General features: G+C 45.9%; 1 protein-coding gene across 1 annotated transcript in view; it reads right to left on the bottom strand.

The window, feature by feature from the left end:
• Positions 1-1,034: 1,034 nt before the first annotated feature.
• ccdc171 (coiled-coil domain containing 171) overlaps positions 1,035-18,141 on the bottom strand; it is a gene marked incomplete at both ends in the record, with an annotated part of 31,677 nt that continues 14,570 nt past the window's right edge. The window contains 15 exons of the mRNA XM_080544035.1: positions 1,035-1,088; positions 1,731-1,881; positions 2,016-2,100; positions 2,358-2,668; positions 8,936-9,138; positions 9,530-9,682; positions 9,956-10,090; positions 10,315-10,369; positions 10,870-11,015; positions 11,174-11,353; positions 11,473-11,628; positions 13,321-13,499; positions 16,225-16,717; positions 16,842-17,012; positions 17,789-17,956. Of these exons, the coding sequence (XP_080400161.1) occupies positions 1,035-1,088; positions 1,731-1,881; positions 2,016-2,100; positions 2,358-2,668; positions 8,936-9,138; positions 9,530-9,682; positions 9,956-10,090; positions 10,315-10,369; positions 10,870-11,015; positions 11,174-11,353; positions 11,473-11,628; positions 13,321-13,499; positions 16,225-16,717; positions 16,842-17,012; positions 17,789-17,956 (2,640 nt within the window). The remainder of the gene's footprint in view (positions 1,089-1,730; positions 1,882-2,015; positions 2,101-2,357; positions 2,669-8,935; positions 9,139-9,529; positions 9,683-9,955; positions 10,091-10,314; positions 10,370-10,869; positions 11,016-11,173; positions 11,354-11,472; positions 11,629-13,320; positions 13,500-16,224; positions 16,718-16,841; positions 17,013-17,788; positions 17,957-18,141) is intronic.

Raw genomic sequence — 18,141 nt, 5'->3', positions numbered from 1 at the left:
TGTAACCCTCCTCTATAGAAACATAGTTAGTGTAACCCTCCTCTATAGAAACATAGTTAGTGTAACCCTCCTCTATAGAAACATAGTTAGTGCTCTGGTTCTCAGCACAGCTACGCAGACTACAGCTGGACGAGCAGCGTAGTGACAGTCAGCTAGCGGCAGCAGCGAGCTAACCCTGCTAGCTAACTCACTAGCATGTCCTGACAGCAGACAGCAGACAGCTTCACTCTCAAGGCTTTTGAGTAGCATGATTTAAATGTAGCCGCCGCGCCGGTGTAGGTACCGGATTTTCCCACTTTTCCGGTTCCGGTCATAGGTTCTGCCCTTTCCGGCCATAGGTAGCGCTATGATTCGCTATGATTCGCGATGCCTACACCGGCCGCAAGACAGTGTGGCGTGCGTCAACAGGAAGTAGGTTTGTTATGGAAACAAAACCCGGAAAAAAAAAACGACGAATCGATAATGGCATTCGTCGCCAACGAATTTCGTTATCGATTATTATCAATTTAATCGATTCGTTGTTGCAGCCCTAATGGGAAACACAACAAAACACCATACATATAACGTTCTTTGTATCATAAACCTCAAGTTCTGTAGTGGTGTTTTGGCTGGCTTGCTAGCTAGCCATGGGAAACACACATGCGATGTGTATGTAGTATGTCGTAGAAAGGGACTGTTCAGGCAGTGGCCCTCGCACAATCGGATTATGTCGACGGTTGTGAATGAATGCATGCTTAGTTACAAAGACTAACCTAAGCTATTTTCAACTTCTTTCACTGTCACAGGCTGTGAAAGCAGAGGCGGACACAGTTTCCCGACCAAACAGTCCACCTTCACCTTCACCAAGCCCACCTTCACACCCGTCGACATCCCGGGTTGAGTGTCGGCAGGCTGCACAGCCATCTCCTCTGTCCCCCAGCCCAAGGGTGGCACAGAAGAGGAAGAAGAAGGACCGCGAAGAGGGCCTGATGAGAGAGCGGCTGTCTGAATTAAATGAACGCAGGGAGGCAGGACAACTCCAGCTGTCCAGTGCCTCAGAAGATGAGTTTTGCCGGGTTGGGCAAACCATTGCAGACGGTCTGCGGAACCTGCCGCCGCATTTGAGGTCAAGGGCGATCTTCAATCTACATAAGACGTTGTTCGCCATGCATGAAGAAGCAGCCAGCGAGTAGACTTTTGGACTTGTCAACGAAGAGACTTTTGGCAACAAATAGACTTTGTTTGTGTGCAGTGTTTAATACTTTGATTGTGTGCAGTGCTTACTAATGTTATATATACTTTGAGTGTGACATGTATAACGATTTCACTGTGAATTGCTGTTGCACTTTAATAAATTATCAGATTCAGTCCAAGATAAAGACTCCGACAACTTCATTGATCCAAGTGTGTGGTGTTTAGAGATGTTATATATACTTTGTGTGCAATATTTAAGAGTGTTTGTGTGAAACGTATAACAATTGCACTGTTAAATGCTGCCAGCCGGTACTGCACAGTATTGTAGTATAATAAAGTATCAGATTCAGTCCAAGATAAAGATTAAAAAAACTTTATTGATCCCAGACAAGCAAGACAGGGCAGGATGACAAAAATCTGATATGGTGTCGCGAATCGGTGAAACATTACTTTAACAGTACACTTCACTGATCAAGTTGACCATGACACACTGTGGTGTCCTGCCACGACACTCTGCCATGGGGTGTTTGAAAGAAGGATGTCAGGTCATCCTGTACAGCCGTTGCCGCTCTGGTGGAACGGGCGCTTGAAAGGCTCTGACGATTGATGGGCTCAAACACACCTGGGTCCCCTGCCACCACTCTTCGCCACTCGCCTGCCTGAGGTGCCCCTGTTGTGTCGGAGTCAGTGAAGCCTGCAGGGATGTATCTGGATGGAATAGAGTAGAACAACGTTTATTTTGCCATATATGGCAAATGTACTATCTATACTCTATCAATTGACCTCAATCTACTTATTACATCCACCATGGATGGCTGTAATATAGGCGGGACAATTCTCACCTTCTCACAGGTGTGTTGGCCTCATCAGCGTAGGCCAGGAAGTTGTGAAGAGCTATACAAGCTTTGACGATCTTCACTGCTTTGTCTGGCAGATATACCAGTGCTCGCCCAAGGATTCTCCACCGTGCCACCAAAATGCCAAATGCATTCTCAATCACCCGTCTGGCTCTTGAATGATGGCAGTTGTAGATCCTCTTTTCCATTGTCATGTTCTGACCTATTTAGCAAAACAAAATACATACAGAGTATGAATGAATAGGAAATCGGTAGCACATTACAGGCATTTCACAGACTACTTTATCCAATGAATAATACAAATAGAATTCGATGTCTGTGACCTACCTGGGAAGGGGCGCATGAGGTTGTTGTGTAGTGGGAACGCAGCATCACCAACGATCACATGTGGGATTTTAACACCTGTTCCAGGGAGAGTGGCAGGTGGGGGCAGGTTCAGTTTGTGTTCAAGCAGCATAGAACCGAATCTGCTCTCCCTGAAGATGCCTCCGCCACTTTCCCGTCCGTACCCCCCGACATCCACCATGGTAAACCGATATCTGGCGTCGCAGGTAGCCATCAGGACAATGGAGTGGGCACCCTCGTAGTCGCTGCCGGCGCGCGGCGCTGCCCTGATGTTCACGTGTTTTCCATCTACGCTGCCGACACAGTTCGGAAAGTTCCACAGTCGCCAAAAATCAGCTGCAATAGCTTCCCACTGGGAGACAGAAGGGCAGGGAAGGAACTCTGGCTGCAGTGCTTTCCATAAAGCTTCACAGACCTCCGAAACGATGGAGGACACTGTGCTCGACGCCAGTTTGTAGCTAGCTGCCACAGCCTGTTGGGTCTCACCTGAAGCCAAAAATCGCAGTGTGATTGCCAGTCTCTGATGAATGTCTATAGGCATCGTGTGTGTCGACTGGTGCGCGATCAATGGTTTCAGACGACGAACCAAATCGTCAAATCTACCTGCCGACATCCGAAAATATTCGAAGTGCATCTCCGCGTCGAGGTCTCTCAGTGGCCGGATAAGCACAGCAAATTCACCCTCCACCTGTCTCGTCTGGTTCAATGGTCGTACACCCCATCTCCGATGTCTTCTTCTTCTATTTCGGATCATTTGTTCTAGTATGATCGTCTGTTCTTGAATACATATAAGCTTCCACCACTGCATTAGGGCACACTGCTTTTTAGTCGGCATTGTCAGAATGATAGCGATAGCAGAGGCGTTATTTTTTTTGTACCCGCATTCAGCGTAATGCACGCCCACCTTCAGCGTAATGCACGCCCACCTGCCTCTGATTGGCCGAACGTACGCCCACCTTCAGCGAAGCTCCTGACTACTTTAGCCACCTGCCTCCCGGGAAAAAAGGGTTAGTAGTCCTTGGGCCAAACCATTTTTCATTACCAAATTCTGGGCAAATTCTAGATGTGATTTTTTTTTTATTCCTATACATCCCTAGATTATGTTTTGATATGATAGACCTTTTGGTTTGGCAGCTTATTAGTGGTTATCATCACCTCTTAAAGGTATGGAGTGCTTTTCTTCAAAACCGGAGTTTTGACAGAAAAAGTCCCCTGCCATATCTTGCTCCCCTTCGTATGATTCGCGCGTAGCTGTGCTGTGGTTGTGATAGAGACACGAGCCCTTTCATGTTCTTTATGCGCCTGAGTCTCCTAAACACGTAGAGACCAACCCCGAGTCGATCAATGATTCCTACGATGAGCTATGGTAACTTTCCCGCACCTACCCCCTACCGGTGTATGCCTAATTTCTGCGGTTTTCCGGAGGTATTGTGCGGTAGGTGCGGGAAAGTTACCATAGCTCAGTTCTGATCGACTCGGGGTTGGTCTCTACGTATTTAGGAAACCCAGGCGCATAAAGGACATCTGGCTCATGTCTCTATCACAAGCACAGCCCGAGCTACGTGCGACTCACGCGAAGGGGAGCAGAATATGGCAGTCGACTTTTTGATGGGTAAAACATTTTACCTAATAGATATCACCATGAAACTTCCCCAGTTGATTACTTACATTGAGACAATATTTTTTTGTATTACAAGTTTTCAGAAATGTTCTGTTTAAATATGCAAATGAAATGATGCATTATCTACTTAAAATATGAGTTAATTTGCATATCTTTAAAGAACATTTGGACCACAGATTGGATAAAGACAGTAATTAATTACTATACATCCCTAGATTATTATTTGATGTGATAGACTTTGTTGGACCTTGTTGTTGGTAGTTTAATACCTTATCCCCTCTTAAAGTATGCAGTGTCGCCGGCAGGATTCGATTTCATAGTACGCACAGAAACGTAAAAAACTTCGCAGAAATAGCGCAGACTAGCCTACAATATACATAGGTTGGATGATTGTATCACCTATTCATAGTTTTCAGTCACGTGACTGGCGCAGAGCCCTGGCGGCCAAAACATAGTGGAAACTCCGTAGAACTGCACCACTGACCTGTCATTAACCACCTGTTTCAAGCAACAATTATTTAGATCACCTCTCAAAAGAAGAAAAACAAAGATATGTGAACAAACTACACATTTTGGGCACTTGCGATCCATATAGAGCAGTGGGGTAGTGGTGGTCTAGTGGATAGTGAGTTGGACTTGGGATCGGAAGGTTGTGAGTTCAAATCCCGCCTGAAGCCACACCACTACTAGTGTGCCCTTGGGTAAGGCACTTAGCCCTCAGTTACTCCAGGGGGAATGTCCCTGTAATTCGTAATTGTAAGTCGCTTTGGATAAAAGCGTCTGCTAAATGGCAAAATTATTATTATTATTAATTATTAGAGCACCCGCCGCAGTATTTCAATCAGTAAAAACAGCGAAGTCGCTGCCAGAGCTGCAGTTCGGTGATGTCTACATATATCTTGTGGAGAATCTTTCCCCTCACACTGCCGCCAGGATGAAAGCGTCCAGAAGTACAGTTATCTGTTAGATCTGGATGGGTCAATAATGCTAATGTTAGCTAGCTAGCTAAAGGACCTACACAACCAACTCCAAGCTGGTAGCGTCCACAACAACAAACCATGTCAGAACGATTATGCAAAGATAATGACTAAAAATTGAATAACTAGGCTAGTCAAAGTCAACTTTATTGTCAATCCAATATATGTACAGAGTACAGACATGGATTATATGTACAGTCAATCCAATATATGTACAGACACAAGATTAGAAAATAACTATATATACAAAAAATACTAGATAAAAGATTTGAAATGTGCGGTACAATGTACAGGGGTGGAATACAATATGAACAATGACAATAGTGCAATAGTGATAATTGGCTCAGTATAATCGAGTAAAGTGGCTAAGTAAATAATTAAAATCATCAGTGTTTACTTGAGCTTAATCTTCTCCTCTGAGTTTTTCTTTTTCTGACAGAATTCTGTAGAAGCCCAACCCAGGGTCGTCTCCTCGTCGGTTAGTGCACCCGATTGCACAGCAACTATCCAGCATTTTGTCAAACAACTAATTACTTGGTAAAAACCTGATAAAATAGCTGGCAGGCAGCGGAAGAAAGATTTGTTTTGCCCGCCAGGTGGGCGTTCCCATTATGCCGTGACGACCTCGAAACACAGATGAAAACAGCCCAGGTGACAGCGCATGCGCACCTAACACATGGGGAAAACAAAGGGCCTATTTGGTGACACTGTGACAGCGCACCAATACATAGGCTAGCACCGAAACGAGAGTTTTGCACTCACTTTAGGCCTACAACACACACAGCAGCATACACGTTTCAACGACCAGATATGTGACAATATAGGCTAGCCCAGACAGAAGCCGCTGCACCACTTAACAATAAAAGCAAGACCAAACCAATCCGACTGGCAATAAAATCATAAAATGTTCCTACCTATTTGAAGTGAAGTCTGCGCCTCCCCGTTGCATCAAACTCCAGCAGAATGGCCTCCGCATCAATAGGAATATCATGATGTATATTCATAAGGGCAAGTCCACTCAGTCTCTTGTCTGTCATGCTGTTCCGGAGATATGTCTTCAAGCGACGTAAACAGATGAATGAACGCTCCGCACTGGCAGTGGACACGGGCATTGTTAGGAGAACCTTCATGACAGTATGCAGGTTGGGGTAGAAGTCTGCGGTTAGTCTCAGAACTTGGAGGATGTCACTGGTGACAGGTGTATCATGCGGCCTGTTGCGCTCCCTCCACAGATTAAGCTCCATATCTGCAGTGTCAACACTGGGCATCAGCGCACCATACTCCTCCTTGATCTCCCTCCATAAACTGTCCGTCAACAGTGGCAATTTGTCGGGTAGAAGGTACTGGGCTTTAAGACGTGGCAGTGCAAGGCATACTCTGTCTCTCACCTCTGTGGTCAGGTGGTCGATGAACCGAAAGAAAATGGTTATTTTCCATTACTCTTGTGGGTTTTCTGCAGGTGTGTTAGACCTGTGGGCTTGTCTTTTGGCGATGCGAGGCAGTGAAGGGACAACATCAACAATCGCAGCCAGAGAGCATGTTTTTCCCCATATATCGCTGTATGTGGAGTCATCTCTTTTGTGCTCAAGCACACTCACAAGATCCGTGGCCATTTGAGCGGCCATAGGTAGCTCGCATTTTGGATTCTGTAAGCCATTACTCAGCGGTGTCAGGCAGTGAAGAAGCTCCTGAGTAATGATTAGACAGACGATGAATTCAAAGGTCTCCATGGCCCGAGTGAGGGAGGATGCTGTGGAGCTGCATTTGGCGTCAGTGTCTGTTTTCAGCTCAGCCAGTGTGGTTAACACGTCCTCGTAGTTTTCGATTATAGTAGACAGACACATATCATGTTGAGACCAGCGGGTATCAGAGAACTTTTGGAGGCATTTTTTGCTGCTACTGTTGCTCAGTAAGCACTGTAAGCGCTTTGGGGAGGCTGTGATGAAGGTTACTATCTCTCGACTTGTTTGCAGAGTATTGCGGACCACAGGGATTTTCGTTGAGTGCACAATCGCTAGGTTTAGCGCATGATTTCTACAGTGCACATAGACGGCAGCAGGGTACTGTACTCTGATGCGCGCCTGAACGCCTCGCACCTTCCCACTGACATTCCCAGCGCCATCATACCCCTGTCCAACCATACGAGCAGGATCCAGATCCAGTTCTCTTAATCGGTTTAACAGAAGTTGGGTCAAGGTCTCGCCTGTTGTGTCAGCAGTAGAAAAAAAATCCCAAAAAATCCTCTCGCACAGAGTAGCTGCAATCAAAACAGTCCACGTATCTTACTACGAGAGCTACTTGTTCAACGTTGCTTATATCAGCAGTCTCATCAGCCAATAAGGTGAACCACTTGGCATCCCTGCATTTGTTGAGAATTTTGTCTTGAATCTGTTTCCCACATAGTTCAATCAACTCGTTCTGGATTTGATGACTAAAGTACTTTGCGTTACTTGGTGCATTTTCGAAATATTCTTTCAGATTCTCATCTCCTTCAGCACGGTATTTCAGAAGCGCCTGGAAATTACTTCGCTCATCAGTGTGGCCTCGAATGGGTATATTTTGCTGTCCGCAAACAGCAATTAGATCGATGACTGCTTTCAGTCCATGTTTATTGCGCTCTACTGCTTGTTGGTGTGAGCGATCTAATTTGGAATAGATAGACTGGCTCTTTCCCGAAGCAACATCAACAAATTCACCTGCTCGCAGTTGGGCACTAATGTGAGCTGGAGTTGACAAGTGTCTTGAAACTATTTTCTTTGCATTAGTCAGTAAGTGGCTTCGTTCTCAGAATCATGTCTCCTGATGAGAAAAGCATGCAAGCTACACAAAAAACGCCATCAACGCTTTTACTGTAACGCAGAGTGGGGTAAATGCTCTCATCAAAAAACTCCTCCGGTATTTTCCGTTGCTTCCCAAATATTACCCTACTTGGGGGTATCCAACAGCTACACTGTTATTCTCTTTGAAAAGTCTATCTGACCCAGTGACTAGCACTGACAGATTATTGATAGCTGACAGCTGTCAGTCTAGTGGGGGAGTGATTGGGGGCGGGGTTAACCAGCTATTGCTACCGCCCATTACTTGGCTGTGCCGAAGTGTGAAATTCGTGATTTCAGGTGGACCAACATTCACAGACGCATATCTTCTTCAAATATTTGCAGATTTCAATGCATGGCACATCATTTGAAAGCTTACAATCTGTATAGAAAACGGAATAATGATATTGGACTAGTTATTCCTTACCATCTGGTGTCACATAAAGGCGGGGGAATTGTTCAACACAGCGCCCAATGAGACCCAATTGGCGATGTAGCAAAGATATGGAAAACCTGAATGGCTTGTTGAATTGTATGTTTTCTGAAATACACAGCCCACAAAAACAGTTTGTGCAGTTGATGTTGGGAATTATTAGAACGTGACACATTGATTGACAGCCAGTGTGAAGGATAACAACAAACGTTAAAAAAGAGAAATATGAGGGGGAAAACGGATCGCTTTCTTGTGAGATGATTTATTGAAGCTTTTTGGTGCTATATTGCTCCATTTTTATGTGGAGTGACAAACTCAAAGTTGTGGTTTCTGATTTATAAAAACATTTGACATATTTATGGAAATATCCTTACTGATTGGCTGATTGGTAAAAGTATATTTGTACTGTAGCAGTGCTGAAAATCTTATTCAGTGATGTGCATTCGCTCTTCTCAGGTCATTGTAGTTGAATTTATTTTAAGAGATTATTTGGTGTGAGATTTAATAGCTTGTAACCTGTGCCCATACATCCATCCATCAGAGGACTGAAGAACCACACTCACACAGATGCTTTAGGAAACCCTCTGTTTTTTAATGATAAACAGGTCCTTCCAGCTAACACAGCTCCTTCTGTCCTTACACAGGTAACACGCACGCACGCACGCACGCACACACGCACACACGCATCCCATCCCCACACACACACAGTCTACCTCTTGGGACCAGTCTTGGAGGGAGGGGGGCGAGTCTTCTTGGGGGTCTTCTTGCTTCCCTTGGTCTTCCTGGGCGGGGCTGAGAGGGAGGGGGCGGGGCTGGGCTGGGGGAAGGAGGGGTTGATGGGGTCAGGGGGGAGAGCTCCTGGGTCAAGCGGGGGTTCCGAGGGGTCAGACAGGGGCGGGGTCACGGATTCTGTTACCTGACACAATAAGAGGTCAAAGGTTACACACACACACACCTCTTATAAAAATTAAAAAATTGAATGGGGAATTTTTGTGGTCCACATTTTTAAAATTGACTTAATAATCGATTATTCTGTCCCATCCCTAGTGTGTGTGTGTGTGTGTGTGTGTGTGTGTGTGTGTGTGTAGCATCTGGTCCAGTGGACTCATACTCCAGGAAGTTAAGTCAACTGCAGGAAGCAGTAATTAACCTGCACGCACGCACGCTATCCAGTCCATCCTGCACGCTATCACGCACACACACACACACACACACACGCACGCACGCACACAGAAAGTCTAGAGGTTAGGGCTAGTTAGGAGTTAAGGGTTAGGAGGTAGGGGTTAGTAGTGATGATGTCATCTTACGGGGACGTAGCTCTGGTTGTCTCGGAGACAGGCGTCGTGCAGCTCTGTCCGGAGGGCGGAGACATGAGTCTGGTGGGAGGAGACCTCCCGCTCCAACCAGCCAATTCGGGAGCATGCTGCCTGGTACACCTCAGAGAAGGTGGAGACCAAGCTCTGTGATTGGAGGAGAGGAGAGACGTGTCAGAGTGGGCCAGGGATCTGTCCCAATTCTCTGGAAATGTACCCTCCCATCCTTCCTTCCTTCCTTTCTTCCCTCCCTCCCTCCCTCTAACTAGATGTAATGCATCCATCTAATGTTTCTCTGTGATGGACACAGTAAAGAATGTACTCTTGCTCTCTCTGTCTCTCTCCCTCTCTTCATCAGCCAATCGACTGACCCCCGTGTAACTTCCTGCCTGCTCCTGATTGGTTGCCTGCTGGTCCCACCTGACAAGCCGCCACCTCCGGACCTCCCAGCAGCCTCTCTGGTCCCATCAGCTCCAGGAGCATTCTGGGTAACTGACGGGGGGGGGCGTCCTCCCCAGTGGAGGAAGATTGGTGTTGGACGATGCTGTCTTTGACCTGCGGTTAACACAGAGGTCAACAGATAAGATAGACAATTAAGATAGAAGTCACCAGAGGTTAAGATAGAGGTCAACAAAGAGCTTAAAATAGAGGTCAACAAAGAGGGTAACGCCCAACCAACATAGAGGAAAATTATCACAATCTATTTTTTCAGTCCTGACGCACGCACGCAGACAGACAGACACAGACACAGACACACACACAGTGTTATGAGTACTCACCTCTCTGTAGCTACTCTCTGCAGCCCTCATGTAGCTGGCTAGCGAGTCCTTACATCTACACAGTACACACACATGTATATGTATATATACACACACACACACACACACACACACACACACACACCACACACACCACACACAGTAAGCATTACTAAGGATAATACCACACTGATATCTGGTGTTGGATGTAGTGTGTAGTGGTTAAGCTATAATATGTAGGGTATAGCGTATAGTATGTAGTGTGTAGTATGTGTGTAGTGTATAGTGTATAGTATGTAGTGTAGTACTGTATGTAGGGTGTACTGTACAGTACTGTTATTATTATTATTATTATTTTAGTGTGTGGTGTGTAACATGCAGTGTGCAGTGTGTAGTGTGTAGGGTGTAGTGTATAGGGTGTAGGGGTAATAGGTAGGGTGTAGTGTACAGGGTGTAGGAGGTAATGGGTAGGGGGTAATGGGTAGGGTGTAGTGTATAGGGGGTAATGGGTAGGGTGTAGTGTGTAGGAGTTAGTGTGTAGTGTGTAGTGTGTAGGGGATAATGAGTAGTGCGTACTTGGCCGCCATGCGTAGGGCGTTTTCAGCGTGGCGAACACTCTCCTCTAGCCCCGCCTTCTCCTGCTGCAGACCAGAAACACGCTTACCCAGAACCCTCAGCGACTGCTCCCTACGACGCACTTCCTGCTTCGCCTCAGACAGACTCTATGGAGAGAGAGAAAAAGAGAGATAGAGGGAGAAAGGGAGAGAGAGAGATAGAGGAAGGGAGCGGGATAGAGAGGGAGAGATGACAGCAGGTCCATGCGTTTGTGTTTGTGTGAGTGTGTGTGTGTATGTGTGTGTGTGTGTGTGTGTGGGTGTACCTGTACAGCCTGGCTGAGTGTGTGTTGTCTGTCTGTAAGTTCTGCAGCCTGCAGGTCCATGCGTCGCTGCAGCAGCTGCAGCTGTTCAGCCTGCTCGCTCAGGAGATGCTGCGCCTGCTGCTCCCGCTGCAACGCCTGTCTCAGCTCCACACACACACTCTCAAACCTCTCCGCTGGCACCTGCACACACACACACACACACACACACCACAGCACAGAGTTACACACACGCATGCACACACACACACGCACACACAAACTCCCGAACACACCCACAGATACACACACAGGGCACTTACCAGGTGGCAGGGGTCCTTGGTGTGGGGGGCGTGGTCTCCCCTGGCGATGCGTCTGAGGCGTGTGACCTCCACTCTGAGGCTCCGCCTCTCCACCTCGGCCGCGTGAAGACGCTGTGTGAACAGCAGGAAGTGCTGCTGCAGACACGCCACGAGACACTGAGACACACCCACAAACACACTATATAAATATACAAATACACTATATACATATATAAACACACTATATACATATATAAACACACTATATAAATATACAAACACTGTATATAAATATATAAACATATATAAACACACTATATACATATATAAACACACTATATAAATATATAAACACACTATATAAGCATATGAACACTATATACTAATACATATATAAACCCACTATATAAATATAAATATATAAACCCACTAAATAAACATACATATATACACACTGCATAAATATATAAAACACTATACATATAAATATATAAACACACTATATACATATATATGTATATATACAGTGCCTTGCAAAAGTATTCACCCCCCTTGGCTTTTTACCTATTTTATTACATTACAACCTGTAATTTAAACATTTTTTTAATCAGAATTTTATTTGATGAATCTGCACAAAATAGTGTTAGTTTTTAAATGAAATGAGAAATATAGATATAAAAAAAGAATTTAAAAAAATAAAGAACTGAAAATTGGCATGTGCGTATGTATTCACCCCCTTTGTTATGAAGCCCCTAAAAACTTCTGGTGCAACCAATTACCTTCAGAAGTCACATAATTAGTGAAATGAAGTCCACTTGTATGCAATCTAAGTGTCACATGATCTGTCAGTATATACACACCTTTTCTGAAAGGCCCCAGAGGCTGCAACACCTAAGCAAGAGGCACCACCAACCAAACACTGCCATGAAGACCAAGGAACTCTCCAAACAAGTCCGAGACAAAGTTGTTGAGAAGTACAAGTCAGGGTTGGGTTATAAAACAAATTGCTTTAACAGTATGCTTGGGGTCGTTGTCCTGCTGGAAGGTGAACCTCCATCCTAGTCTCAAATCACTTATAGACTGGTACAGGTTTTGCTCAAGAATATCCCTGTATTAAGCACCATCCATCTGCACAAACACTATTTTGTGCAGATTCATCAAATAAAATTCTGATTAAAAAAATGATTAAATTACAGGTTGTAATGTAATAAAATAGGTAAAAAGCCAAGGGGGGTGAATACTTTTGCAAGGCACTGTACATGGTCAGTCTCCCAAACTTTGGAATGCTCTACCCTTGGAACTTAGATCAACGGTCTCGGTCAAAGCATTTAAAAAACAGCTCAAGACTGTCCTGTACTAACCCCAAAAGCCTGTCTTTTTTTTGTCTTGTTATTATTTGTTGTACACTTGTTATTTGCTTCTTGTTTTTATTGTCACTTGTTTACCTATTTCTTTTAACCTGCTATTACTTTTGCTCTTTAATTATATATAGCTATAGCCTATAGCCTATGTAAAGCACTTTGTGACCGCTGGTCTGTGATAGGTGCTATATAAATAAACTTTACTTACTATATATTAACACACTATAAAAACATAAATATACTATATAAATATATATAAACACACTATATCACTTTGTCATTATGGGGTATTGTGTGTGGATTGATGCCAATTTTTAAATTGAGTCTATAACACAACAAAATGTGGAAAAAGTGAAGGGGTGTGTTGACTTTTGATAGCCACTGTAAACATAAATATATAAACACACTATATAAACATAAATATAAACACATCTAAATATATACTACACTACACCTAACCATCTATATTATAGAACATGATGATAGTCTGAGTGTGTGTGTGTCTGACCTTGCTGGTCTGCTGGCCTGTCAGTGTGTGTAGGCCCCGCCCCAGCCTGTGAGCCAGGGAGGATTGGTCCCCTCCGTAGGGGGCCGGGCATAAGCCTCTGTCTGATTGGCTGAGCAGGCGGTCCAGGAGGCAGGACAAGCTGCTGCGAGCTGCAGACTCCACCCCCGCAGAGGAGGAGCCTGAGAGAGAGAGAGAGAGAGAGAGTGAGTGTGAACTGTTGTGACAGTAAAAGGACATCCAATGGAACACAACCACCGTAAAGACGGTAAATAAGTATCTGCACTATTTACACCATCCTGATCTCTGTACATAATACAAATCCCTCAACGCCTGCGCCCCCCAGTATCTAACTGACCTCCTCCCCCAGCATACCCCTTCCCGGAACCTGCGGTCCGCAGACATGGGCCTGCTATCCACCCCCCGCACCAACCTACGGACCTTTGGGGACAGAGCCTTCAGCGTGGCTGCACCTACCCTCTGGAACTCTCTCCCCATAGTGATCCGCAACGCCCCCACCCTGGACTCCTTCAAATTAGCCCTCAAAACACATCTGTTCTCCAAGGCCTTTGGCCCCTAGTCATTGTTTCAGTTTTGCTTTGTTTGTTTTCTGTTTTGTCTGTCCGATCATTCCCTTGTAAAGCGTCCTTGGGTTTTTTGAAAGGCGCTATATACAGTGGGGCAAAAAAGTATTTAGTCAGCCACCAATTGTGCATGTTCTCCCACTTAAAAAGATGAGAGAGGCCTTTGATCACATTGTCTGATTTTTAAAGAATTTATTTGCAAATTATGGTGGAAAATAAGTATTTGGTCAATAACAAAAGTTCATCTCAATACTTTGTTATATACCCTTTGTTGGCAATGACAGAGGTCAAACGTTTTCTGTAAGTCTTCACAAGGTTTTCACACACTGTTGCTGGTATTTTGGCCCATTCCTCCATGCAGATCTCCTCTAGAGCAGTGATGTTTTGGGGCTGTCGCTGGGCAACACAGACTTTCAACTCCCTCCAAAGATTTTCTATGGGGTTGAGATCTGGAGACTGGCTAGGCCACTCCAGGTCCTTGAAATGCTTCTTACGAAGCCACTCCTTCGTTGCCCGGGCGGTGTGTTTGGGATCATTGTCATGCTGAAAGACCCAGCCACGTTTCATCTTCAATGCCCTTGCTGATGGAAGGAGGTTTTCACTTAAAATATCACGATACATGGCCCCATTCATTCTTTCCTTTACACAGATCAGTCGTCGTGGTCCCTTTGCAGAAAAACAGCCCCAAAGCATGATGTTTCCACCCCCATGCTTCACAGTAGGTATGGTGTTCTTTGGATGCAACTCAGCATTCTTTCTCCTCCAAACACGATGAGTTGAGTTTCTACCAAAAAGTTCTATTTTGGTTTCATCTGACCATATGACATTCTCCCAATCCTCTTCTGGATCATCCAAATGCTCTCTAGCAAACTTCAGACGGGCCTGGACATGTACTGGCTTAAGCAGGGGGACACGTCTGGCACTGCAGGATTTGAGTCCCTGGCGGCGTAGTGTGTTACTGATGGTAGCCTTTGTTACTTTGGTCCCAGCTCTCTGCAGGTCATTCACTAGGTCCCCCCGTGTGGTTCTGGGATTTTTGCTCACCGTTCTTGTGATCATTTTGACCCCACGGGGTGATATCTTGCATGGAGCCCCAGATCGAGGGAGATTATCAGTGGTCTTGTATGTCTTCCATTTTCTAATAATTGCTCCCACAGTTGATTTCTTCACACCAAGCTGCTTACCTATTGCAGATTCAGTCTTCCCAGCCTGGTGCAGGTCTACAATTGTGTTTCTGGTGTCCTTTGACAGCTCTTTGGTCTTGGCCATAGTGGAGTTTGGAGTGTGACTGTTTGAGGTTGTGGACAGGTGTCTTTTATACTGATAACGAGTTCAAACAGGTGCCATTAATACAGGTAACGAGTGGAGGACAGAGGAGCCTCTTAAAGAAGAAGTTACAAGTCTGTGAGAGCCAGAAATCTTGCTTGTTTGTAGGTGACCAAATACTTATTTTACAGAGGAATTTACCAATTAATTCATAAAAAATCCTACAATGTGATTTCCTGGATTCTTTCCCCCCATTCTGTCTCTCATAGTTGAAGTGTACCTATGATGACAATTACAGGCCTCTCTCATCTTTTTAAGTGGGAGAACCTGCACAATTGGTGGCTGACTAAATACTTTTTTGCCCCACTGTAAATTAAAGTTAATATTATTATTATAATGTTTTCACAGTTCTCATTTCTTTGTATTTATATTTTTTAAACTGCAGTGTCTACTGTGGTGGAGAGTAGATGATGACCATCCACTCTCCACCACAGTCCTGCAGCTCCCTCTACAGGCCAGAGCGCTGCATGCTCCCCACATCCACGCTTTTCTATTTTAAATTATCTATTTAACTGTAGGCCTATACTATACATATACACAGCCCCGTTTAATCATGTCTTTATTCTAGTCATACATTACATATAAATGTTTCCCATGCCTATAAAGCCTTTTTAAATTGAAATTGAATTGAGAATAGAGAGAGTGACAGAGATATGACATGAGACATATGTGTGTGTGTGTGTGTGTGTGTGTGTGTGTGTGTGTGTGTGTGTTACCTTTGTCAGCTAGTGCGTCCTGTACTTCAGCCATGGAACTGAGGATGACGGAAGCGAGATCTTTACTGCATAACCAGCGCACACACACACCACCACGCCCTTCCTCCTCCTCCTCTTGACCTGGGACACACACACACACACACACCTTGGAGACCTGAAACACTACTCCATGGTTATATCCATGTGTTCTGGTTGTGTAACATAGACATGTGTGTGTGTGTGTGTTGTGGTTGTGTAACATAGACGTGTGTGTGTGAGTGTATGTGTGTTCTGCAGCTCACCTGTAGGCGGCGCCGTCTCCTCTATGCCGGGGGCGACACACACACACAGGTCTCCTCCTCGCCCCCCCCCTCCTGGACCCCACCCCTCCAGCCTCAGCACCACCCTGGACCCCCTCCCCAACACACACAGACGCCCCACCGCCAGCACCGCCAACACACACCTCCTCCACGCCCTCAGCGCCGCACCCCCAGCCCCCACGTTCCTCCTCCTCCCCTCCACCTCCCCCCCCTCCCCCAGGGCCTCCACCAGCGCCCTGACGCCCCCCTCCAGAGCGTCCCTGTGGCTGAGGCGCTGCAGCAGGTAGGCCTTCTGCTGGGCGAGGGCGTGGGCGCGCCGGTGGAGGTGGGAGAGGGCGCCCCCCAGGAGGGCGCAGGCCGCCAGCAGGGCCCCACCCTCCCTCTGGAGGCTCTGCAGGCGGGGGGCCAGCTGGGAGCGCTCGGCCTCCAGGGAACACACCCGCTCCTGGAGCTGCTCTGCCTGGGCCTGCCACGCCTGGTGGAGGGGGGGGGGGGGTGAGAGTTGCCTGTGAGTGTGTGCGTGTTATTGTGTTGAGAATCCAGGTCTCGTCTGTGTGTGTGTGTGTGTCTGTGTGTGTGTGTGTGTGTGTTACCTGGGCCTTGCTGTGTGTGGTGTTGTGTTGAGTCTCCAGGTGTCGTCTCTGAGCGCTCCAGGCCTCCTCCCTCCGTCTCACCTTCTGCTCCACACGTGCCAACACACTCTCCTGGCTCTGCTGCAGCTCACGCACACACACACTCCTGCTCTCACACACACCCTCCAGCTGGGAGATCTAGAGAGAGAGAGAGGGAGAGAGAGAGGGAGAGTGAGAGAGTGAGAGACAGAGCGGAGATAGAGAAAGAGAGGGAGAGAGAGAAAGGAACACAAACTTCCCCACACCCCACTAATGTTCAACCCACACATGCCAATATACCTCCTGACAGATCTATAGTAGGCTACAATGTGCAGTGTAATATCTTTGTGATGGCTCCTAGCAAAATCAGTCAATAAAAAAGGAAAAAAATAAAACCACACATACAAGAATCAAATACGATATATACTACAAAATGTATAACGTTATCACTTTACAGTTATTACAGGTTACAGTTATAGAAATTGCTCCCAAGGATGAACCAGACTTGTGGAGGTCCTTTTTTTGAGGTCTTGGCTGATTTCCTTTGATTTTCCCATGATGTCAAGCAAAGAAGCACTGAGTTTGAAGGTAGGTCTTAAAATACATCCATAGATACACCTCCAAATGACTCAAATGATGTCAATCAGAAGCTTCTAAAGACATGACATAATTTTCTTGAATTTTCCAAGCTGTTTAAAGGCACAGTCAACTTAGGGTATGTAAACTTCTGACACGCTAGAATTGTGATCTAGTAAAATCTGTCTGTAAACAATTGTTAGAAAAAAATACAAAGTAGATGTCCTAACCGACATGTCAAAACGATAGTATGTTAACATGAAATATGTGGAGTGGTTAATGACTTGAGTGAGTCTCACAAACACACACGCACGCACACACGCACACACTCTCTCTCTCTCTCTCTCTCTCTCTCTCACCCTCTCGTTGGCGCAGGACAGCTCAGAGGTCAGGGCGTCGACATGTTGCTGTATGACATCACAGAGCTCCGCCCAGGAAAAGGTACCCAGGATGCCGTGGGGCGGGGAGACCAGGACGCACCCAGCCACCAGACGCTGGTACAGAGCATGGAGGGACGCTGTCTTCTCCTACACACGCACACGCACACACACAGGTACACACGCAGACATGCACACACAGAGACAGACACACACGCACACACCCCCACACACACAGTTGAATGGTTCTATTGTTGTCCACTGAGTCTGACAGAGATGATGTCATAGTGAAACACAGGGTCAGTCTCACAGCAGGGGGGACACTACACACAGCT

Source organism: Nansenia antarctica (assembly GCF_963989245.1).
Source record: "Nansenia antarctica genome assembly, chromosome: 13".
Taxonomy (NCBI): Eukaryota; Metazoa; Chordata; class Actinopteri; order Argentiniformes; family Microstomatidae; genus Nansenia; species Nansenia antarctica.
Note: the sequence above shows the minus strand (reverse complement) of the source record. Positions and strands in the feature narration are given on the sequence as shown.